The sequence below is a fragment of the Dasypus novemcinctus genome, chromosome 1 (assembly GCF_030445035.2).
Source record: "Dasypus novemcinctus isolate mDasNov1 chromosome 1, mDasNov1.1.hap2, whole genome shotgun sequence".
NCBI lineage: Eukaryota > Metazoa > Chordata > Mammalia > Cingulata > Dasypodidae > Dasypus > Dasypus novemcinctus.
Window position 1 is genome coordinate 43,183,065 of NC_080673.1, and position 26,242 is coordinate 43,209,306.

The window sequence follows — 26,242 nt, forward strand, 5'->3', positions numbered from 1 at the left end:
CAATGCCAACCTGCTGGCTACATCTGGAATCTGCTGAGTGATCTAGTCAGGATTCCAATGACAGAAACATATTTTACTTAGATATGTGCAGCTCAGGCTGTTTCCAAAGCCAGATCCCCCAGTCCTTCTGCCTCACACATTAGCCTGGTCCAGACATCAGTTTAAGTTTCCTCTCCCTCTCCTCTCCTGTGGCTACCACTATGGGGTTGGTACAGGCCCTGGAGAAGAGGCAAACTGCTGTGCAGGTTAGACGAGAGAGGAACTTGATCCCGATTTACCGTTTGCATTCTGAGACACAGGATGTTGGAGACATCAGTCCCTTTACAGGATCAATGCGTGATGCAAGCCAAGAGCAGAGGAGGAGGAATCACCATCTGAGGAGACTTGACACATGTGAAGAAATGGGAGTGGAAAAAGAAGAGGAACGAGTCTGGGATCAGTGAGCTGGGAACAGACACTCCCGGTTCACTGGGAAGTTGCGACGGCCTCAGTCACTGTCCTCTCTGGGCCTTAGCAAGGACAGATGCTGTGTGGGCTCTGGAGCAACCAGCGGTCCCCGGGGACAGAACACGTGCGGCGGCCGGGAGGGCGGGTGGTGGAGAACAGGGAGAAGGCAAGAGGGCAGCTCACTGGGAGCCCAGTGGTTGTGTCGGTGCAGGCCCCGTGACCTCTGCCTGGCCGGCCTGCCCCTGCGAAGCCCCTGGCCAAATCCAGTCAGACGGCGGAGGAGACGGGGCCGGCCCGGCAGGTCCGTTTTGAGGAGAGAACACCCTATCCCCGTTCCAACAACTCTGGGTCCATTCCTCCTTAGGGAGGAAAGTGAGTCCATAACACATCTTTTATTACAGAGCAGGGGTGTTTATTGTCTTAATGGGAACACATGGAAATGGAATATAAAATTCCTTCACGGAAGAAGACAATTAAAAAAAACTCACATTTTTAAATGAACACTCAAAAAATCCTGAAATGATATTACAAGGGGAAGAAAGGATACTCAGGACTAGCAAAAAGTCCCTGGGCTGGCCTCAGACCTACACATCAACGCGCATTGCTTTTAACAGTATGTGTGGGGTGCCAGCATTACACAGGCTCTAAAGACTGGGGCTCTATGAGGTGTGCATTGGTGAGCCCAGGGGCTGTCGGCCAAGGGCCCAACATACTCCCTGTCTACCAACGGCTGATGTGGCACTGCCCCAGGTGCCTGGGATACCAAGATAAGGGAGACCCACTGCTTGTCCCTAAGTGCTTTCAATGTACAGAGAGAGAGAGACAAGTAAATGATAAAAAAAAAACACTGCAATGGAGCAAGTGTAGCAGAAACCAGAGGAAGCCACAGCTGAAGTCTGCCCAGGAAGTCTGGGGTGATGTCAAAGAAATAGCTTCTGTCCAGGGCCTTACGAGATGACTGTGTTTACCACGCACTGCGAGGGAGAGGGCGCTGCAGATGAAGACCAGTATGGACACAAGCGGAGGAGGGGAAAGGCCGCTGATAAACTCAAGCCCGACGACTGGGTGTTAGGATGAACGTGCTACAGAAGAATCAGATACACTCATCTCCAGACAGTAATTATGATGGCTGGCGCTGAGAGGCCAACAGTCCTGTGGGGTGGAAGGAGAGCTCCCCAAACTGCTTCTCCAAAATTCCTCCACAATGGACCACAAGGATTGCCTCCAATTAGCAAGCTGTGTTTGGTTACCAGGCCCCGCCACAAGCGAAATGTGGCTCAAAAGGGAGGCGCCACGCTGGGCTGCGTGGGGAGGAAAAGGTTAGTAACAGGATAGGAGGGGAAAGATAAATTGGGACCAGATTATGAAGGTCCCTGAGTGCCAGAGAAGAGGAAGACTTTCATCTGTACAACAGGACAAAGGAGACTTCAAAGCAATAAAAATTAACATCTCCAAGTCTCAATTTCTATATCTATAAAACTGAGATGAATGGACTAGATAATTACCAAACTTCTGTCCTGCACATAAATGAATCCCTGTGTTCTTCTGTCTCCTATGAACCTCTAATTCCATCTCCAACTTAATCTTTGGAATTTTTTTGCCCCATAAAATGTTTCCTGCTCACCTTTCATCAGTCAGTGCCAGCCATTGAAATGTATATGAAATTGTTCCCTAATGTCTAGTAAAATCCAGAGGAATTCAATGAAACCACTACTATTTTATACTCACTGACTTAAATCTTGCCCGTTTTCTCCATTTAAGTTCTCTTACTGCAGGAATGGCATAGACTCTAAAACTTCGTGGTTTACATATGACTCTGCTCGTTTTAGAAGAAGAAAGGCCTTATGAGTTAGAACAGAAAAGACAGTGATGAGGTACCAAGAGGTTCTCCGGTTTGATGTCTCTGTGCACAATGCTGAGGCCGTGGAGGTAGTGGAGGGCGCTGGCGAGGTTGTACACCATGGCGCTGCCGTCTCTCTCAGTGTACTTGGTCGAGGAGGTGATTGCATCAAAGAGATCTCCACCCTAAAGAACACAGAAAAGAGCATGCCAGAACAGCAACCCTGGTGGTCAGACCAGGATGACAAGGATGATCATCAGCCTGGTTTAAATGATAAAATGACCCAAGAGCTACCAAAGCTGGTGATTATAAATAATGAAAGTTAGAAGGTAGCAGGACACTGTTCTGATTAGGTCCTTCAAGAGTATTTTAAGTCTTGGAGTTCAGCACCAAGGAAATCTCTCCATCCTCTTACTTTGACCAATTCCATCACCAGAAAGAGCTCAGTTGCCGTTTCCATCTCCTCAACCAGCATGATGATGTTTGGATGTTTCACTTGGCGCAGGATTGACACTTCGTTCTCGATTAGGTGTTCCTGTCAAAGGAAGGGTGTGGAGAAGCGGATTAGAAACCACAGTACCCTCTGCTCTATCCCTGTTGACTAGAGGAGGGCAAAACAAAAACAGTCTGTAGATCTGATGCCAAAAGAACCATCTCTCTTGGCACAGAGAAAAACCAAAGCCTGGCTGTGATGGTTAATTATGTGCCGACCTGGCTAGGCTATTGTGTCCACTTATTCGGTCAAACACTAACCTAGGTGTTGCTGTGAAAGTATTTTGTAGATGGAATTAACATCCACAAACAGCTGACATTAAGTAAAGGAAAACAGCCTGGATCATGTGATTCTGCTGTTTCATCCAATCAACTGAAAGCCTCAAGAGCAGAAAACTGAGGTTTCCAGAGAAAAAAGAAATTCTGCCTTAAGACCACAACATCAGCTTCTATCTGAGTTTGCAGCCTGCCAGTCTCCACTACAGATTTCGGACTCAAGATTGTGATATCAACTCTTCCCTGAATTTCCACCCTGCTGGCCTGCACTACAGATTTCAGACCTGCCAGCGACTATGAGCATATCTCTTATGGTAAATACATATTCATATAACCATGGGTTCTTTTTCTCAGGAGAACCATGACTGTCGTGGCTAGTCTCATTGGTTTCCAGAGGTACAGGACAAGCCAGTGTGGACATCTCATGGCCACTGCCAAAAAGAACATCCCCAGAGGGTTCGGTGGTGCCACCCTAGCCAATAAAACACTGTGCCTTCTTGTCTGATCATTCCCTCCAACGCCTTAAAAAACTATGATGCTTTTGTATAATGGTTATATATAAGATAACAGAATAAATTTTTTTAACTCCATGAATTACATAACAGAGTGAACCCTTATTTAAACCATGGGCTTTAATTAATAGTACAGTTATAAAAATGTGTTCTCATCAATTGTAACAAGAGTTCCACACGATGCAGTGTTGGTGGTGGGGTGATATGTGGGAATCCTCCATTTTATGCATGATTGTTCTATAAACCCAACCCAAGTTCTCTAATACAGAAAAAAAAAATTTTTAACTTAAAAAACAACTGTAATGCTTACTAATGTACGGTGTTAAAATAAAACTGGGTGTGGGGTATCTGGGACCTGTGCTATCTTTGCAGCTTTTCTGTATATCTAAAATTAATAAATTTTAAAGATAAAAATTAAATAGATATTTTTAAAAAGCTATGAGGCTATGAAGCCTAGCACCATGCTTTGTAATTCAACTGGAACTATCCACAGTCAACTGTGACATGCTCTTTGGTCACAGGAGAAATGGTGGCAATGCCCTGAAGACTTCTCCATGCCCAACCGAAAACCAAGGCCCCTAAATCGCCCAAGAGAATTATTTCTCCCCTCGTTTAGCAGGCAGGATAGGCCCAACACAAAGGGTCCATACACTGGTTAATATGACTGTCTCTCACAAAGCCCCAACATAACGTACTGTTTAAACGTTCAGTATACTCACGGAAATAAATACCAGGCAAATAAGAAAATCTGGCACGTTTATGGCAAAAAACTTGTCACATTAAAGACATTTTTAGTTTTTAAACTGTTACCAATATAAATTTATATTTCATGTTAGAATTCATGAGAAAGAACCTTTCTTCTTCAATGATTGTTGGCAAAATCATCCACCAGATGAATGTGTGTTACCTTATAGTTCAAAAAGCTGGAAGTATACAATACCATAGGGACCACATTTCTCATTTTAACTCTAATAATTTCTCCTCCAAAAATACCTCTTAATCAGTCCTGGTGAGTAATGCAGTTGGGAGCACTACAGCAACATGTTTACTCACAGCATTCAGTAATTACTCTCAATACACCAACCCATGAATTAGGAACTACTGATCTGTTCTGTCAAGACACAAAAACCTCCCAACTATATCACGTTTGTTGATCACAATGAATTATTTTGCATTTAGAGAACACCTTGTAAAGTTTGCTAATTGCCCTCTTATATACTCTAGGTAATCAAGTATTCTAGATTTCATATAAAACTTACTTTATAAGCAATATCATTTAGTACTTGAATTAAACATATGTATGCACCCAAATGCATGTGAATCTGTATGTGTGCATATTCATTTCACTTCCTGCCTTTGCCATCATAAGCTGAGAACTAAATTCAGTGTTCCATTGTAGTAATTATCTTATCCCAAGTTCAAGATATCATACGGTTCTTCTCTTCATGTATCCATGTTTGCATGTATTTTCACTCTAAGCCATCACAAATCCTTTTTTGACAATTGATGGAGCTATAAATTATTTTAAAAAATGAATAAATAACACTCTGAGGAAGCCTGTATCAAGCCCCAGCACATGGTGGGTTATGTTTCTTGAGCATTTAATGACACTGTGCTGTTCAAGTAGTCACTCAATAGATGCTAGCAAATGACAGTACAACTGCTAAAACAGAAGTAGGGGAAAGAAAGGAAGCAAGCCTTTACTATAAATCCATTTAATCTTTGTCAGTCGCTGTGCAAGGTACTTGCATAATATTTTAACACTATCCTTAGGAGAGTCGTTTAAGGCAGGAATTCAAAACTGGGTTTCTGACATCCAAGCTCATGTATTTTTCTACACAGCATTGCCTTTCAAAGAGGAACACTTCAATAAAAGTCAAGCTGGAATGTTTCAAAATGAAAATGACAGGTGCAAGGCAGAAAACATTTAATTCCTTAAAAAGACAGGAATAAACAACAGCACCACACTGAGTTGGGGGTGACAGCAGAAGCTCATCAAGCTTTGTGGAAGAGAATTATGCTCCCTTTAATGGGCAGGGTTGGGAAAGCCTTTGACTGGCTTAGTCCTCAGCCAGCCCTTCCAAATCTTCCTGAGGATGGTTCCCAGACCTCAACAAACCACGCCTGGACGGCTGGGGATGGGGTCTCCTACCTATGTCCAAGGCCCGGATGTCTAGGTTACAAAAGCAGCAACACAAAGCAGCAGTCAGCATCCTGGTCCCTTCCCAAGGGAAGCAGCTGTACCATCAACCCCGCACAGTCCCAGAGACAAAGGAAAGACTTGGCAAACCCTTCATATTGGTACACAGTTTTGAAGCTTTTGAATCATCTATGCCAAGCACTTCCTTAATCACACCAAAAAGCAGAATTAGATGCACTTATGTGAACAAGTAAAAGCAAGCAAATGAATCTATTTTGCTCTACATGAAGCAAAGGCAGTGGTACCACCGTAGTAAATATGAAATACAGAATACACATTTTATTTTAAAGCAAAGTATATCTATTACTGCAGTTTCCCACTCTTCATTTCCTACAAAGTTGGAAGAGTCTATAAATTTACCTCTACTCAGGGTCACCCTTTGCAATGTTAATTTAGAGTGATATATATAAAATAAGCCCCATCACCAGTACCCAGTGTAGCTCTCTCAGGTTAGAGTTCAAGTAAGGTATAAAGAGATTACACCTCCCCAAAGTTATGTTTTTCAATAGGAGGCACAACAGAAAGCTTTCTAGTAAATAACATGGAACTTCTCCCAGTGCCCCCTGCAGTGTAACATTTCAAATGCTGAGAACACTGCAGCAGTATTTTCTCCACCATCATCTATCTCAGCTTACTGTATACTACTTGACAATGGCTAGTATTCTAAGCACACGGAGATTTTTGTTTTTGCCGGGCTTCAGGAGCTTTTAGTTTTTGTTTTGCCACATCTGGAGACCCCTGTAAAATTGTCTCTGAAGGAATAATCCACTTTTTAAAACTAAGAATTATCAGAAGCAAAACAAAAATACAGCATAAAATCTTCACATTGTCTTCCTATTCCATATGCAACCCATATGGAAGCTTTGTTCCTAATATTCAAAAACACCCTCTAAATTACATTTTCCAGGAAAATAATATTTCTAAATACAATTATGAGTATCACTTCCGACTTGAACCGTAATAAATGCATATTACTCAAGCACCCATGATTATTTATGTTAAGTGATTCACGCCTCTTAGCCCAAATAATTTACATATGAATCAATTCGTGGCAGTGTTCCACATTCTGTGTGAGAGTAAATGACAATGAAAACTGCGAAGTTGGCAAAGGATACCTTTCCTTTGACTAGGGTGATTTTTAATGTACAAGGAAAAAAAAAAAAAACCCAAGAAAATAATTAGAGGAATAAACAACTTTCCCAAACCAAACTAATCATCTTTGTTCTACACTTCTCCAGCTCCACAAAGTTGTTCTCTCCTCCTATGTTCTCCATTTCATTCAGTGAACCTGGCTACTGGCTAACCAAGGCAGAAACGGAATTCCACTGATCCCCCTCATCTTCCAAAACCTCCACTCACCAATCCCTGCCAGGTCCACCTCTTCAACAGCCATGGAATCCATCCATTCACTTCCCTACCTCTGTTGCCAATCTCCCACCTGACATCTGGACATTTGCATAGGGAGTTTTCTCTGCCTGGAGTTTACCTTCCCTTCTTCTTAGTGAACGCTTTATTTCTCAGGGCTCAGGTTAGACTTCACTCCTCTGAGCTGCCTTCCCTCCTTTCCCATGGCTGGGTTAGGTACCCCTCTTACCTGCTCATTGTCCCTCAGCCTACTCCAGTCAACAGCTCTCCTCCTCCCCTTTAAGTTGCATGTGTGCTGGTCTGTAACCCCAGAGGTACTTTGAGGGTTTTACTTACCTTGCTTATTTTTGTGTACCTTGTTTACCCATCATCTAGCATGGTTTTAATGCATAGCAGATACTGAAGTACCCGTGTGAAGGAATAAACACATCATATGCTGTTCTCGGTCAACACTGGCTTTAGAGCTGGCATCTCTATTGCTATACTCCATTGAGTACTGCTGAGAATAACACAGTGAAAAGATAGAAAACATTCCAATAACTCTATGTGGCTTCTGGGGTAGATAAATGTAGTGGGTTGAATAATGGCCACCCAAAGATACCAAATCGATTTGGAAAAGAGATCTTTGCAGATATGATTAAGTTAAGAGTGTTGAGATGAAGAGATAACCACAGATAATCTTGGTTGGTCTTAAATGCCATCACAAGTGTCCTCTGTAAGTAGAGGCGGAAGAGAGAGACAGAAGAGGAGAGTCAGACCTACAGAGAAGAACAATGTGAGGAGGACAGAAGCAAACACCGGAATGATATGGCCACCAGCCCAGGAAGCTAGAAGAGGCAAAGAATGGACTCCCCCTGGGACCCCAGAGAGAGGATGGCCCTACAGGACTTGGGACTTCTGACCTCCAGAACCTATGAGAGAATAAGTGTCTGCTGTTTTAATCTACCAAATTTAAGGAAATTTGTTACAGCAGCCTCAGGAAACTAGTAACATTTACTCTTGGATTTATGTCCTGCCTGGGCCTATAACAAGATTATGGATGTAAAAGTCTGTAGGGCAGAAAGAGAAACACGGACCATTCTACGTTTCACAACAGAAAGCCCAGGGCTTCATACAATGTGAAAATTCAATAAACGTTTAGAATGAAAGAAAATAGAACTAAAAGAATTCTTAAATTTACAAATACCATAGCCTCCTCAACAACCTCTATAATCTGGCCCCAAGGCAGATCTTGCAATAATCTCCTATTTAGAATTTAAAGCCACTGGGCCTTTGCTCAGGCTCTTCTGGCCACCTTGGAGACTTTTCCACCATTTCTGCCCGTTGAAATCATACCAGTTTTTCAAGGTCCAGCTCAAATGCTTCTTGCTCTGTGGTGTCTTCACTGATCACCTACTTCTCTGCAACCTGCATGCTTCACCTGAGCTCCCAAAATACTCTTTTCAGAACTGGTGTTAATTTGTACGTCATATTACACTATTCCTAGAACAGTGTCTTACACACGGAATACACACATCGAATTTTAGGTGAGTGACAAAATTAATCTACTAATGCTCAAGTATATTATAGAAAAAGAAATATGAATAGCAGGCAATAGAGTTCAAGAATTTTTCTCCAGGCTCTTATTCCATAAAGAAAAGAATAAATTGAAGTTGGAGAGTAGAATGGGAGATTGTCCTTGTGTGTATGGGTTATGTAATTAAGTAGCCTGAGATTTCAGATCCCAAGAATTCCTCTGCCTCTGTGCAACTGTATATCTGTTTTGCAAGTCATTAAAGGCAATGTGCAAAGTTCCTAGAACAAGCTTGGGCATTTAATATTTTTAAATAAATAACATTATTTTTGGTATTATTAATTTTCTGTGTAACATCCACAAAGCAGAGGTGACTAACAATACCCTAAATAGTGGCTAAAAGCCCCTTTAAATTAAAAAAAAAATCTCCATACCATTTTTCACCTAAACATAAAATTTAATGGGAAAAAAATTAACCTATTTATAACAAATCAAGTTCAGAAATTACAATTTTATATAAATTTAGTGGGGAAATACTTGTTCAATTAAGAAAAATATATGGATGAAAATAAGTATATGATCATGAATTATAAAAATATAATAATATTAAATAATAAGGAAAAATAAGATCCAAAAGGTTGAAGTAACCATCCTTTTGCTTTAACACTTAGTGTACAGGATTGGATTCTTTTACACATAAAGGTTTTTCCTTCAATTGCTAAAATAGCTGCTTAGATTTTAATCAGGTAACTAATACTATTACCATAGTAATTTCTTTTTACCTTTTTGAAAAAAAAATTAATGCAATTGTGTAGAACTCTGCTCCCAAAATTATAAAACATGTATTCTGCTTAAATCACACAGTATCAGTTAGAAAGAGCAACACTTACTTCATTTGAGTAGAAAGTTATTATAGTTTAAAAAAAAAAAACTTTAATAATATTGTTAGAACAACAAGTAAAAGCATATAGAATTAACTATTTAAGGAAAATGTAACATAAAAGAAAAAAACTTAGTTATTCAAAGAGGGAATTTGGAACAGTCTCTGCTTTACTAGCTTTTACCATGTAGTAAAAAAAAAAAAAGTAAATGACAAATTTGCCTCTTGGATATTCCATTCTAGGACTCTGAGAAGACTCTACAAAATATTTCCTCTATTCTGTTAAAAAATACAATTTGAGATGTCCATTGAAGACTAGTTTATGGGTTCCATAAACATAAAATCACTACATTGCAATGTTTTCTTTACAATAATACTATCACACCAAATCCTGCTAATTTTACATTCTAAATTCCTCTGGCATATCAATTATGTTAATAGTCAACATCTGTAAAATTCTTACTGTATACTGGTACTTCTCTACATATCTTCCATGACAACCGCCTTACGTCCTAAGTATTGATATTATTAATAATCTCATTTTAGTGGGAGAAACAGAGGCACAGAGGGTTGAGTAATATCTCCAAGGTCACACAAGGAGAGGCAGAGGACAGGATTAAAGTCTATACAATTGGACTCTACAGCAGCACTCTCCAACAGAAATAGAATATGATTCATATTTATAATTCTAAATTTTCTAATAGTCACATGTGGCAGTTTGAGATTATTTTATGAATCTCAGAAAGAGAAAGATTATGTTTGTATATTCCTCTGGGTAGGATACCCTTCAGATTGTATGAGAAATTCAGTTGAGAAGGCTTTGATTGGATTACCTGATCAGATTGCTTTTAGGGCTCTTTTTAAATTTGACTATGTCAATAAGGGGTGACTCAGGTTGAGTATCTGCCCCCTTGCTGGGACTGATATAAACAGACACAGACACAGACACAGGAAGAGCTCTATCGTTTTTTGATCCTGCCACATGACAGTAAGGAGAAGGCTCAAACAGCTGAGACCTTGGGGAGAAATGAGTCATTTGCCTGATAATTTACAGTCACCTTGGGAAGAGAGCAGAAAAGCTGAAACTGAGATAGAAAGCCCAGAAAGAAACAAGCCCTATGCCAGGAGAGAGGGGACTACAGGATCACTTAAAGTACAAAGTGTCAAGAGGCTGGGCATCTGGAGCTAAAGAGGAAGTCTGGAGGGGAAGAAGAGACTATGCAGAGACTGCCTGCCATCTTGTTTCAACACATGGCAGCCGACTTTGGTGAGAAAGCACCTCTTATGGTGCCTTAAACTGGGTTTTCCACGACCTTGGGACTGTAAGATTTTACCCCAAATAAATACCTTTTATAAAAGCCAAGAGATTTCTGGTACTTTGTATAGGCACCACCTTGGCAAACTAATATATCACATCATAAAAAATTTCAACAACAATTTATTTAACCCAACATATACAAAATATATTGTCATTTTAGCACGTAATCAACACAAAAGATGCTAATGATACATTTTACATTATGTTTTCCATACTAAGTCTTTAAAATCTGGTATGTACTTTATACTTTCAGCACATTTTGATTTGGACTAGTTCTAAGCCTGCTCTCTTAACTGCTATGCTACTCCAAAAAGGAATCTAAAAAGCTCTTTGTCAGCACAATCACAGAGAATTTTTTTTTCAGACATAGCTAAAATGTCAATTAGCAATACATCATCCAGTTTATCTTTTCCCAACTCCAGCTTGAGAGTGGGACAGAAGAAAGTTCACTTTGTTTGGGAGACAATTCTCCATGGTTTTTCCGGAAGCCTTGCACCATCTTTTGTTCCAGGCTATCCAAGGATGTTTTTACAGCAAACACCCTAGGAACACAGAGGTAGGATCTCTTTCAGGGGCAAAAAGCAGATTTGTTTCCTGACAAAGATAATAAAAATGTCTTCCTCTGGGGCAAAGGTTGGGTGGGTTTGCTAGCAGCCCCTTCATAAGATTGGGATTTCCTAAGATTGGGGTTCTATGCTGTAACACAAACCTACTTTGTGTATGGTATCCACTTGGCGCCCTAATCACCCCCATGGACTTGAAGATCAAGGTAATCATGAAGCTCATGCTGCCTGCTGTACCATGAGCAGATAAAGTCCTTTGTCTCTGAACCAAGAATCTCATGTCTCTGTCAGCCTCTATGAAACTGGAAGACCAACTTGTTAGCTTGAATGTTAGGTAAAAGTCTCAAATCCTTCTCCATTCTTGACACAAAGTTTTGGGTGTTTCTGGGATTTGGAATAGGCATCTCTCAAAGAAGAGAACTTATATTTTTGATAGTTAAAACCAAGATCAAATCCATTTACTGTTTTAGGACTAAAATACCTGAAAAATGGCAAGGAAAAAAAAAAGCCAGAGAGTGTTTTCTGTGCCATTATCAGTGCTCTGTTTCTGCTCGGTGTTGCTAAATACCTGTTTTACCACAACAAGCATCTCATCAAGTTATTTCAGTTTCTTTTACAAACAGTCATGTACACCATACCTTTCCGCAGCATTTGGCTTTGTCTATAATCTTTAGAGCAAACTCCTTTCCAGTGGACCTATGGAATAATCAGAAATAGAGACATTTAAAGACATAAATCAAAGATATCATCATTCCTGATATCCTCAGCAAAACAGATTCTGGTAAGAAATTTCTTGGCTTCTTACTCTGCATCAGACACACTGTCAGGTAGCTAAAAAAGAAAAAAAACTGAAACCATATTATATGTTCATCAAATCTCCTTTCATAAATATTAATAATTGTAATATTAAGTAACTCACATATTTAAAGCATTTAAAATTTTGTTCAGAGTTAGACTCAAATTTCAAAGTAGTTTTCTCAGGGGAAAAATTAAATAATTAAGAATGATGGATAAAAGTAGGTGTAGCTCAGTGGTTAAGCACCTGCTTCTCATGTACGAGGTCCTGGCTCCATCCCCAGCACCTCTTAAAAATAAATAATACAAACTAACTGAAAATTTTCAATTGTCAATATCCATTAATCACTTTAGCCCATAATAATTCAAAACTGAAAAGACCCCAAATTTCCACTATTTCTTACTATTAGCTAGGATCTGGTCCCATTTAGCTCCATCTTGAAATGTCCATATCTAGCACCAGAGAGAGCAGTTACTTGGACATAAGAAACTTTCACTTACTTATTTATTTCCCCTCCCCATCCCCACCCAGTTGTCTGCTCTGTGTCCATTCACTATGTGTTCTTCTGTGACTGCTTCTATCCTTATCAGCGGCACCAGGAATCTGTGTTTCTTTTTGTTGTGTCATCTTGTTGTGTCCACTCTCCGTGTGTGTGGCGCCATTCCTAGGCAGGCTGCACTTTCTTTTGCACTGGGCGGCTCTCCTTGTGGGGCGCACTCCTTGCGCATGGGGCTCCCCTATGCAGGGGACACCCCTACGTGGCAGGACACTCTTTGAGCGCATCAGCACTGTGCATGGGCCAGCTCCACACGGGTCAAGGAGGCCTGGGGTTTGAACTGTGGACCTCCCATGTGGTAGGCAGATGCCCTATCCATTGGGCCAAGTCCGCTTCCCAAAAAACTTGACTATTATTTTAAATAATTTTTAATGACTTTTAACACAGTTTCATATAAAACATGCCAAATAATATATTTTAGTATAAGAAAACAGTTCAGTAAAGAACACTGCATATTCTTAGAATTAATTTCCTAAATGCAGCTGATTCTGCCAGGTTGTCCGAGTACACACTGATTAGGCCTACCCTGAAGGAATAACTTCTATTTACATTCCCCCCACAGACATAAGCCAACTCTGCCTCCAATTTCGGACAAGTCTTGAGAAATCAAATTTTAGATTTCTAATTTGGTCCTTGCATGGCATTCTGTGTACCGGAGCTAAGTAAAGGGGCTTAGAGGATAGGGAGTTACCTTGTACACCCAAATATAAGGAGCTCTAAAGCATCACCAGTGATGCAACAAGATGGAAAAGCAGTATTTAACAAAACTTTCTGGAAAATTCCACACAAATAATAAAATTGTCATTGGGAAGGTAAGAATATGGTCCATAAATATAATGATTGAGTCTTGGGGGGTTTAATCATGTTTACAAAAGGCCTGGAACAGATTTCCTATCATTTGAGAATTCAGGGCCTTAAACAAAATAAAGCTAAGCAATCTAAAACACAATTTTAATAGAGACAAAAGTTGGCTGATTCTGATCTTTTTTTTTTTTTTAAAGATTTATTTATTTATTTCTCTCCCCTTCCCCCCACCCCGGTTGTCTGTTCTCTGTGTCTATTTGCTGCATCTTCTTTGTCCGCTTCTGTTGTCATCAACAGCATGGGAATCTGTGTTTCTCTTTGTTGCGTCATCTTGTTGTGTCAGCTCTCCGTGTATGCGGCACCATTCCTGGGCAGACTGCACTTTCTTTTTGCGCTGGGCGGCTCTCCTCACGGGGCACACTCCTTGGGCGTGGGGCTCCCCTATGCGGGGGACACCCCTGCATGGCAGGGCACGCCTTGCGCTCATCAATACTGTGCATGGGCCAGCTCCACACGGGTCAAGGAGGTCTCGGGTTTGCACCATGGACCTCCCATGTGGTAGACGGACACCCTAACCACTGGGCCAAGTCTGCCGCCTGATTCTGATCTTAAATAATAAAAGCTTACATAACCTGAACTACAGGTATATTCAATTAGGCATTACCTAAAAGGGTCATTGTGGGGAATCAATGATTTAATACAAGTAAAGGACTGAGAACAGGGCCTGGCAAAGGTGTTACAAAAGGTGATTTTTTGGGTTTTTAAATTTTTTTTAGTATTATTTTTAATGATCTATTTTCCCATTTCTCCTTGGATCCTCGATGAGATACCTGATAGATCACTTAACCGAAATGTATATAAAACAGTTTCATCCTGTATATTTAAACATACATTTTCTCTGTCTAATTACCTGTGGAATGCAAAATGTCTGGTCCTAAGAGGAGACTCTTGGATTTGCATATACAATGGGCCTTCTAGTCCTATGGCAAGGAAGGGGGATTAAAAAAAGGCCTTCCAAGAAGGCCGTCTGCCCATTAAGATAAGAATGAAAACAATTCTAAAATTGACTGAAGTGATGACAGCCTAATTCAACAATGAAAATGTGTGCTGAGTATATACTTTGAATGGATTGTACAAAACATGGGACTGTATAACATAGGGAATCCAGTCATGCAAGAAGGACTGTAGTTAACAGAAGAAATATGAGAATATACTCTCAGAAACCATAGTAAATTTATAATACTAATACAGGGTATTAATAATCAGGTGGATTGGAAAAATACACCAAGTAAGATATGGGCTATTTAAGCAGTAATATTTTGAGGATGCTCTTTCATAGTTCATAACCAATGTATCTCAACAATGCATGGTGTTGGTGGTAGAGTGATATACGGGAACCCTGGGTGATGATAACGTTTGTTTCGTAAGTTCACAATTTTTACTATACACTTAATGTTTATGTATGTGCATGTACATAGATATACTTAAATAATACTTTATTTTTAAAAAATGAACTCCAAGGGAGAAATTTATGCATGGGTGAGCAAATATGATTCTCATATGTACCCACCTGTCCATGCACTCTTTCACTACTGCAAAATTGCCATCACCAATGACCTTTCCAATTTTGTATTTCTCAAGAAGAGTCGATGACTCAGAGCAACTGCTTCCATTCACACCTGCAAAAAACATGAATGCAAAGTTGAAAGAAAACATGAACATTTTATCTTGATATCTACATATTTGTAAAATAACAAAAAGCAATGCATTTATTTCTAAAGCTATGATTAGAAGTAAAAAAATCTCTGAGAATATTTTCTGAATTGAACACCTGAAACATCAATCACTTTTTGACCTTGCTGGTAGAAGTAAAAACTAACATAATCAATAAACCTAACAAATCTCTGAAATCTCAGCTGAAATAAGGATCAGACTTTGGTAAAAACTGAGTCTAACTAAAACTTTCCAAACTTTTTTGTAAACTCTCGAGAAAGGAAAAGGTATGGCAGTAGTGGGCATTTAATCTTAGAAAGATGATTTTCTCCTCAAGATTTTGAAGAAAAGAGAATTCTACCCAGATAAAATTACTTATTAAGGATAATTCCTGTGTTAAAGCTTTCTCAAAAAAGAGGGGAAGTTTAATATTGACCACTTTTCACAATGCATCCTCAGTGCCTTGCACGTTGTAGAAATAAATCATCATATTTTTGTTACCTAAGAAAAAGGAAAGTCTACATTTAGAAGATGTGACAAGATTGCCATTAAGTAAAATAAAGGAAGCCCGAGTCTAAAATTTGAAATTCTGAGAGCTTAATTAATGAGATTTTATACATCTTCAGTGACTCCCCACCCCTGCCTCCCAATAAGCTCACAGGGTAGCACGATCACATCTCATTTAGGAATATCATAATTTAGCACAAATGGGTTGTAGGTGGCCTCTAAATTCACATGGATGATTTCCTTTATAAAAGTAATCATCATGCCTATTCACTGTTGGTGGGAATGTAGAACGGTACAGCTACTGTGGAGAACTGTTTGGCAGTTATAGGTCCTAAGGAAGATGAACATAGACTTGCCATGTGCCCTGACAATACCACAAGGTATATGCCCAGAAGTAACATGAGCAGACATCAGCACACCAATGTTCATAGTGGCATTATTCACGATTGCCAAAAGATGGAAACAACCCAGTTGTCCATCAACCAGTGAACGATACACTGTGGGGTACATACACGATGGAATATTATGCAGTGCTAAGAAGAAATGAAGTCATGAAGCATATGACAACATGGATGAAAACCTGGAGAACATTATGTTGAATGAAGCAAGCCAAACACAAAAGGACGAATATTGTATGATTGCCCTAATATGAACTAAATATATTGTATAAGCTCATGGAGTTAATAATTAGAATATAGTGGAGGATACAGAATGGAAAGCTGAGGTATAATCTGTGCAGAACTGGTTAAAAAAGCTATTTGTCCATTTTGGAAATGTATAGAATGGTGAAAGCACACCATAGTGTTTAGGGACAGCAGTGCTAATATATGGGTATGACAGTGGTTGGAAAAGGAACATCTAAGGTCATGTATATTACTAGAAGGAAAGCTAAAAACTCTAATAATGGACTGGATAAGATAGTAAAACCTCATGTAAAACACGAATATTGGTGATATTGCATATACAAGATTACTTTTCTTTTAAACAGAACAAATGTATGTTAATGATGCATGATGTCACTATCAAGCAAAAATACAACCAAAGTAAACTATGGACAGAAGTGCATAGCAATATATTAACAATCTTCCATTAAGAGTTTTTAAAAATAAGGATACTAAGTGAAAGAAACTAGACAAAAGGTACTAATATGTTATGATTCCACCTATACACTATATAAATACAAATAAGTTAGAGATACAGAAAGAGAATAATAGCTATGTATAACAGAAGGATAGAGAGATTGAGATGTTATTAAGGGGTAGAGTTTTTTGGTCTGTTTTTGGTCTATTTTTATTACTTTTATTGGAGTAATAAAAATGCTCTAATGTTGACTGAAGTGACAAATATACAACTTTGTGGTTAAACCAAATACCATTGATTGTAACTTTGGATGGACTGCACACTTTAGATGGAATGTATGCTTTATTAATACACATCAATAAAATTGATAAAAAGCAAAACAAAAATGTACACTTACTTAGTTTGTGGCAGCAATATACAATGTGGAAATATTCACTGGATAAGAAACTAATTGAGGTTTCTCAGGAATACAGAAAATTTGCTTCTTTGGACTGAAAACTCTCATTTACTAACTTGTTTTTGAATGTGATTGGGTAAACATTTGTCTTTAATTGATTTTGTCTTAGAGTCAGAGTTTAACACTTCCCAACTACTTCTCTGTGTCATGTGACACATGTGATTGACAATATGAGACAAAAAGGCAAAGAGAGGAAATCAGACATGCAAATCACTAATTTGAAGAAGAATTTGAGTGGATGTGTTTAGTCTATGAATGTTATGGATATTGTTATCCCATTCACTGATCACTGGGATCCCTAACACTCCCTGTGGTATGTTCAATCTTTGGATAAGTTTACAGATTAAAAAACTACCTGGTAGTTACCTCTGTTCTCCTTATAATTTCCTTTGGTGCTACTGGAAAGGATCTTTAATTACATGGACCACTAATTTTGTCCAGTAACATCATTTCTTATTTCCCAGAGCCCTTTCAAATGTAACCAAAACACCATGGAAACAGTACTTAGCTATATATTTGTACAAGGACTACTACTCTGCAAAACATTCATGTACATTACCTCCTGGAATCATTTGTCTATGTTAAATGGTATCTTTCTTGTTCCCTACTCAGAATGCAAACTCTTTGTGGGAAGAGGTCCTGGTTTACATATCTGTATCCCTCACTGGAAAACTGAGATCACCGAATAATTGAAATCTCTATTTTTCTAAAAAAAAAAAAAAAAAAGGGAAAAAAAAGAAGTAATCATCAGATTGATAACTACCTTCAGGACTCAGGCAACGATCAAGCTCAGGTCCCCCGTTTACATTGGAAGAAGATCCACCATGTGCAGAAATCTGCTGAAAGAGGTAAGTGGCCATTATTTATCATGAAAAATTTACAAATCCCACAACCTGCCCTACAGGTTACCTCAGGAAGTCCTGGTTAAGGTGTAACTCTTCCCAGAACCCCAGCCCTGTGGCCCAGAATTGCACAGCCTTCCACGCTCTTCTGTGGATTCAGGATCCAGAGTGCAGCTAGCATTTGACCTTCTTCTTTAGGAACCCCAGGACAGCTCTTAGGCATTACGAGGTTTAACTTTATGTGTCAGCTTGGGAGGCTGTGGTGCCCAGTTGTTTGGTCAAACACTAGCCTAGATGTTACTGTGAAGGTATTTTATAGATGGGACTGGCATCCACAATCTTTGATAATGTGGGTGGCTTCATCTTATCAGTTGAAGGTCCTAAAAGCAAAACTACTGAGGTTTCCTGAGGAAGAAGACATTCTGCCTCAAGAGGATCACATCAGCTCTTTCCAGCCTGCCAGTCCCCACAATCACAGGAGTCAATTCTTTAAAACAAATCTCCTAAGAGACATAGATATGTCCTGTGGGTTCTTTTCTCTGGAGAACTCTGAGTGATACAGGCATTATAAGGATTTGTACTACTAGGAACCAGAGAAAACAAGATAAAACAAATGGGTAAAGGCCAGCTCAAAAAAGGGTGTGTACATCTGTGGGAACACAGGTATACATGTGGGTCTCTCAAACTAGTGGAAACCCCTCACTCGGCCAAGCACCAGGCCCCTATGAGGTCAATTACTTTGTCTCCTCACAACAAAAGGTGATTGGTGGACAATAGTAATTTTTCAAACTTTAGTTTTGTCTGTTTTGTTCTGTTTCGTTTTGTTGCCATTAAAATTGAAGACAACTCCAGATTTAACCAAACTGTATGCTGGAATGTTTAAAAGTTAGAATATTCAAAACCAATGCGAGAGAGAGGACTTGAAGAGAAGGCTAAAGAAAACCACAGCATTTCCCCCTTTCACTCTTTTCCCATGACTGCCACCCTAATTTGGGTCTTCGTTAGCCTTCACTTGGTGCCTCTTTACTTTCAGTCTCTCCCATTCCACAGGTTACTGCCAGAGAAACTTTTCCAAAGGATGGTTCTGGTATCATCCTTGTTCTCTAGGGAAACAGAACAGGATAATTATGTGTGCGTGTATGTATATTTATATTTATATAACATAATTATTTTGAGATTTATTATAGGAATTGGCTTGCACAACTGTAGGGATAGACAAGTCCATATTCTTTAGTGCACACCCCAAGTTGAGAACTGCAAGAAAAATTTTTGATGAATTCCCCAAGGGAACCTGGCTGGCTGAAGCAGAGATGGAAATTCTCCCTTCTAACTGCTGAAATAATTTCTCCCTCTAAGGCACTGAACTGGTTAGATGAGCTGTCTCTCAAGGTCGAAGGCAGTCTCCTCAGTTCATGGTAGATGTAGTCAGCCATAGATGCAATCAATTTAATGATGATTTAAGTCCATGAAAGAGCCTCACAGTAATTAACAATCAGGCCAGTGCTTGCTTGACCCAACGATTGGACACCATATCCTGGTCAGTCTGATACATGAACTTAACCATCACAACCCCCATGATCCAAAAACCTCTGTGGGTCCTAGTTACTAACACAATAGCTGCAAATCCATTAGCACAGCATTCAGGTGATGGCTGGCCCCCTACCTACCTATGCAGCTTGTTTCCTATCACTTTTTCTCATGCATTTAATACTAACATTAACTCAATCTCATTTTTTTAAAAAAAGTTACTTAGACTTAACAATTCTAAATTTTCTTCTCTGAAAGGGGGGTGGTATCAGCACCAGCTCAAAGATTTGCTAGAGAATTAAAATTAGCTCAAAAATATAAAACCATTTGGCATCCCCACTGACTTGTAACCACTTATTAGTTGTTAGTATGTTTCCTTAAAACACCTAGCACAGGGCTTGAAGAATAATTATTAAATGTTTTTGAATTTCCAAATGTAAAGTGGCTATAAAAGACCTTTTGCTAAATAAGGTATTTCAAGTCTGCTCCCCTTCCATTCAAACCTTTCCTAGACTGAAAATTGTCAGTCAAGGAAATACGAGAAGCAAGAAAATTTATCACAGCCAAATGCTTAATGGAATAAAGATAATAACAATGTAATTTTTTGGAGTTATACCTGAAAAGATAAACCAAAACATCCCTGCTGAGGCTGACCCTAGAACATGTGTGACGGGGGAGGTGGAGCGCAAATGCTCGAGAACTGCTGCGGACAGCAGTCAGTCTGTCCGCGTGCTCACCCCTCACAGCCCACAACGGGGCACCCCACATCCTGCGTCACAGCCAGCTGGGTCGGGAACGGGCACCTGGGCCCTCTCTCGTCCTGGCACTCAGTGCCTGAAGGAGTCTGAGCAGCCTGGGGGACCCTGCTCCACCGCTGGGCCTGTGCTCCGTGCGGCCGGCTTGTTCAGCTCTCCAGGGAGCCCACACAATTCTTCCAACAAGTCTCTTTCTTGACCCAATTCAAATAGGCTCTGGTTGACTACAAGGTGATTATCCTGACCTCAGGACTCTCCAGGAAGGAAGCCTCCGATGGGGCTAAAACACAGGCATTTTTAGCTCCGTTTACATTTTCACATGGACGGAAACTGCTATTGAGTTCCTGTGTAGCCACTGTACCCTTCCCAGTGTTTGTGTTTATTAAATCCTGTTTCCCAGCCATTCAATGCATGGTTTGTGCTGGGGTTCAGGCAGAGCCGGGCAGCCAGATGCAGGGAAAGGGAGCAGGAGATAGAGCTTGAGTGGTGGCACCTGGGCCTTGAGAGGCAGAAGGAGGACGGGGCTGCGTGGAGTCCAGGGGAGAGGGCACAGGCCAAATGGAGGGCTACTTTCACGTGTACCTCGCAGAGGCGTCACCAAATCACCAGGAAACTTAGCTTCTTGGTCAAAAAGATTGCAAGGAGAATATTAAGCAAAACTCCCAAGTGGACTGATTTTTAAAAAATGTTAAACCTTAAGCATTAAAACAAAACAAAGCAAAAACCTATATAACCTACAGAATTGTGTGGCAGAGTGTGTAAACTACAATGTAAGCTATAATCCATGCTCAGACTAGGCAATGCTCCAAAATGTGTTCATCTATTGCATGACTGTACCACACTAATGAAGGATGTCATTACTGTGGGAAAATGTGGGTGGTGTGGGGAGTGGGGCATATGGGAATCCCCTCTATTTTTATGTAACGCTTATGTAATCTAAATATCTTTAAAAAAATAAATAAAATAGGACAAAAAATAACAACAAAAGCAATATCACACACACAAAAAAACCTATATAGAATTAACAGGAGTGACTTATCAGATCACATATTCAAATATTTCCCTTTATTTAAAAATAAATCTTTCCATGAAGGAAAATGAAAAGCATTCAAAATAAGGGGAATAATTTTATTACAGTGAAGCAGAGTAGAGACGGGGTCATAATTAGAGACAGGCACACATTTCCTTTCCTCCCTCTTCACTCTCTCGTAACATCTATAGCAAGAACCTGTGCTGGGTTTTTACAGGGCATGAAGAGAGAGACATGGAGGATCTAGAAGCCCACAACCTTGTGAGAAGGCACGTGTGTAAACTAGAAACACTTCGGCAAACTCTGTACATCCGGGACACGGGCTCTAAGGGTCAGATGGCTGTGAATGGTGGAAGACCCAGGAAAGGAGTCCCTGTGCTGAGGCATGAATCCCCACGGTATACGCGAATCGCTCAGCCTGTGATTCAGTTCACTTGGCGCTCTCAGGATCCTAGAAAAGCTGTATTCACAATGATCTCTGGACATGTTCCTGGAAAATGTGAAAAGACTGTTAACTACAAGGCAGAACACTTACGGTGCCCTGAGAGACAGGTAAGAAAAGAACAGCAAAAGAGCCGGGGATAAAGCCTTGACTACAAGAGTCTCACCATTTCCCATGCACGGTTTTTATATTTCCCTGTCTCCTGTAAGAGAATTACTCTTTTACAGAAGTAGGGACTGAATTAGCACCAGAAAGATCAAATATGGCTTTCCTGATTAAATCTGTCCAGCTTCCATTGCCAAACCAAGCATTTTGGTTAAAATCTTAAAATGCTAATGAGCATTCATGCTTCCACCAGAGGAGCTCATCAGACAGCTCAGAGGAGGGTGTAAACACTTGCATGGCAGGGAAGCAGACTTGGCCCAGTGGTTAGGGCATCTGTCTACCACATGGGAGGTCCGCGGTTCAAACCCCGGGCCCCCTTGACCCGTGTGGAGCTGGCCCATGCACAGTGCTGATGCACGCAAGGAGTGCCCTGCCACACAGGGGTATCCCCCGCATAGGGAAGACCCACGCACAAGGAGTGCGCCCCATAAGGAGAGCCGCCCAGCGTGAAAGAAAGTGCAGCCTGCCCAGGAATGGTGCCGCACACACGGAGAGCTGACACGGTAAGATGACGCAACAAAAGGAAACACAGATTCCCATGCCGCTGACAACAACAGAAGCAGACAAAGAAGAAGATGCAGCAAATAGACACCGAGAACAGACAACTGGGGTGGGGGAGGAGGGGAGAGAAATAAATAAAAATAAATAAATCTTTAAAAACAAACAAACAAAAAAAATGCTGCACGGCAGTGAGATCCTCAATAAAGCACCGACGGGTGGCAGCCCCTGGGTCCTTTCCAAGAGAGCTTCCAAAATGACCAACTGGTTCAAAAAGATAGAGAGGAGAGGGGGATATAGTTCCTGATGAAGGCCTGACTGCTAAAGGATGGAAGCTAGCAGAAAAGACTGTGAAGATACTGCTGAGCACTTTCTCTGTACCTGGTACCCTTATGCCACCCACCGAATCCTCTGGAAGGCAGTACTGCTAAGAGGTTTTTGTTTTGTTTTGTTTTGTTTTAAATACTTGAAAACAGAGCAAAGTATAAAGTGTTCTCAACTTAAAAAAAACAAACCATGGCTGATGAGTACAACTGAAAATTAGTAACACTCCAGATTTCTATGTTTTCACCCAGGAGTTAGGTCAGAGTATCCTCATTAAATTTCTTTGATAAGTGGTTACCGCAATTTCTATAAATGATAAAATCTACAGAGAGGGAAGCAGACTTGGCCCAGTGGTTAGGGCGTCCGTCTACCACATGGGAGGTCCGTGGTTCAAACCCCGGGCCTCCTTGACCCGTGTGGAGCTGGCCCATGCGCAGTGCTGATGCATGCAAGGAGTGCCATGCCACATAGGGGTGTCCCCCACATAGGGGAGCCCCACATGCAAGGAGTGTGCTCCATAAGGAGAGTCGCCCAGTGCGAAAGAAAGTGCAGCCTGCCCAGGAATGGCACCGCACACATGGAGAGCTGACACAACAAGATGACGCAACAAAAAGAAACACAGGTTCCCGTGCCGCTGACAACAGCAGAAGCGGACAAAGAAGACGACACAGCAAATAGACACAGAGAACAGACAACTGGGGCGGGGGAGAGGGGGGAAGGGGAGAGAAATAAATAAATCTTTAAAAAAAAAATCTACAGAGAAATGTTAGGTACTATACTAAGAATGCTAAGTTTTGTTCAGAAATAGCCAATTCTCAATTAAAGTAGCAAAAGTAGCATATATAATGCCTATTATTATTGACTTCTAAGTGAAATAATGAACATGATTTCATTTTGATTTTTAATAAAAGGAAGAACTTCAAGAGAATCTAGAAGTTACGGACAAGTTCTGAGTCCCCTCTCAGCCTGAAGCAGTCAGAGCAGACATGATCCCCAGCCCCTTGAGACTGAGAAATGACAAACACAAGGGTGGAGTCTAGCCACATATCAAAGTAGATTTATTGTTATTGTAGCTATTATCTTGCATTAACAGAAAGACTTGTTAAGCTGATATAAAGATAGTGGTTGCCGGGGGAAAGGAAGGGGAGGGATAAGTAGACGGAACACAGGGCATCTTTGGGGCAGTGACAGTGTTCTGTATGATACTGCAGTGACGGGCACATGGCATTACACATTTGTCACAGCCTATAAAACGGAACAGCACAAAGCATAAACCATAATGTAAATTATGACTTTGGTTAGTAGCAATGCTTCAGTATTGGTTCATTAATTGTAACACATGTACCACACTAATGTAAGATGTTAGTAATAGGAGAAAACATGTGTGAGGGGATACGTGTGTGTGTGTGTGGGGGGGGTTAAATGGAAATTCCCTAAGCTTTTGGTGTAATTTTTCTGTAAATCTAAACCTTCTCTAAAAATAAAATGTATTATTATTAAAAAAAAAGAAAAATAGAGAGTCTAGGAGATATCTGTGTGTAGTGAGCTTACTTACTTTAATGCATTCTGGAAAATATCACTATGATTTAATTTTTAAATGATCTACAGCAGGGGTCAGAAACATTTTCTATAAAGGGCCAGAGAATAATATTTTAGGCTCTACAGGTCATAGAGTCTCTGTCACAGCTACTCAATTCTGCTATACAAATGTAAACAAATGAGTGTGGCTGTGTTTAATAAACTAGAAAAACAGGCAGTCGACAAAGCTATGGTCTACCAGAGTCTTAGGAAAGCTTCAACCCCAACATAAATTTTTAGACTTTTACAATATAGACCAGAATAACATTTAGGGTATGGCTGTCTCTATAAAACAGAGTTCTCTGTCCTCGACTGCATATTAGAATCACCTGGAAAGATTTTTACAATTCTATCACCAGGCTGCATTCCAGATCAATTAAAGACTCTCTGGGGGAAGGGTCCCAGCTCCACAGATGAGCCTTGAGAAGCTTTATGGGGTAAGTTTCTGGCAGTAGTTGTAATTAACTGTTCAACTACCTTGGTTTTTTAAAGTCTTCTGTGTACTCATCCAATAATGTAATAATCTGTAGCCAAAGAACAACCTTCTCTTTGTAAGAAAAGGGAAGAAAGGTATCATCATTTACTGAATGCCTATTTTGTGCCAAATACTGAAATAAGAACTTCGTACCATATGAATTAGGTATTGTCATCATGTCCAGTGTGAAGAAACTAAAGTTCAGAGAGGTTAACTCACTCACCCAAATACCAGAGCAAATGCAGATTTAGGTTCTGAGCCCAGGTCAAAAACATTCCACACTTTGACGATTCTCATACTGAGAACAACAGAAGTCTTGCCAGGCTATTAAATCAACTAAGGAGTGTCACACAATACCAGACTCACTTCAAAATATGCATTGTAAGTAGATTTTAAACAGGTTTTCCAGTTACATAACTGTAGTCATACTCCTATGATTTAGTCAAATGGTATACAAATTGATCAATAAATTCACAGCCATTCCTCATGGAGCTTAAGAAAATTTATTTCTTCAAAAAGATTACTTTGGGGACAACTGAAGGTTAAAAAAAAGACTGAGTATATTAATTATTACTTGAAAACAGATCTTTTTCAATTGTCATTTCTGTGATTGTTTTTTAAATATTAGAAACATCTATTTCATCTAATTTGAAAGAAAGCCAGTGTAAACTAGTACGAATGGTAAATTATAAATGAATTTAAGAACAGAAGCTTTATCATGTTTATATTGGACTGGTGGTAATTTATCCTGAAATATTTATTTATTTATTTATTTTTTTTTTAAGATTTATTTATTTATTTAATTTCCCCCCCTCCCCTGGTTGTCTGTTCTTGGTGTCTATTTGCTGCGTCTTGTTTCTTTGTCCGCTTCTGTTGTCATCAGCGAGCGGCATGGGAAGTGTGGGCGGCACCATTCCTGGGCAGGCTGCTCTTTCTTTTCACGCTGGGCGGCTTTCCTCACGGGCGCACTCCTTGCGTGTGGGGCACCCCCACGCGGGGGACACCCTTGCATGGCACGGCACTCCTTGCGCGCATCAGCACTGCGCATGGCCAGCTCCACACGGGTCAAGGAGGCCCAGGGTTTGAACCGCGGACCTCCCATGTGGTAGACGGATGCCCTAACCACTGGGCCAAAGTCTGTTTCCCTATCCTGAAATATTTAAATATGAGTAATGAAATACATGAACAATTAATCTAAATCAGCATCGAGGGGTTCGTAACATGTGCAGTATTTATATCTGTAGTCATACTTTAGAGTTGGCTTCACTTGGCAAAATCAGTGGTGCT

The 26,242-nt window shown here is 40.2% G+C and overlaps 1 protein-coding gene across 10 annotated transcripts in view; it reads right to left on the minus strand.

Annotated features, from left to right (window-relative positions):
* DCLK2 (doublecortin like kinase 2) overlaps positions 1–26,242 on the minus strand; it is a 187,030-nt gene that overhangs the window by 20,693 nt on the left and 140,095 nt on the right. For 6 of the 10 annotated variants that reach the window (XR_188638.4, XR_011648536.1, XR_011648537.1 and 3 more), the window contains 5 exons: positions 18,083–18,158; positions 15,133–15,241; positions 12,045–12,102; positions 2,703–2,822; positions 2,326–2,472 (listed from right to left, as the gene is read on the minus strand). Coding sequence is in view for 6 of the 10 variants with exons in the window: in XM_004469813.3 (XP_004469870.2) it covers positions 2,326–2,472; positions 2,703–2,822; positions 12,045–12,102; positions 15,133–15,241; positions 18,083–18,158 (510 nt within the window). In the remaining 4 variants the exon portion in view is untranslated. The remainder of the gene's footprint in view (positions 1–2,325; positions 2,473–2,702; positions 2,823–12,044; positions 12,103–15,132; positions 15,242–18,082; positions 18,159–26,242) is intronic. The other 4 variants (XR_011648538.1, XM_004469816.3, XM_004469814.3 and 1 more) reach the window with 1 other exon arrangement.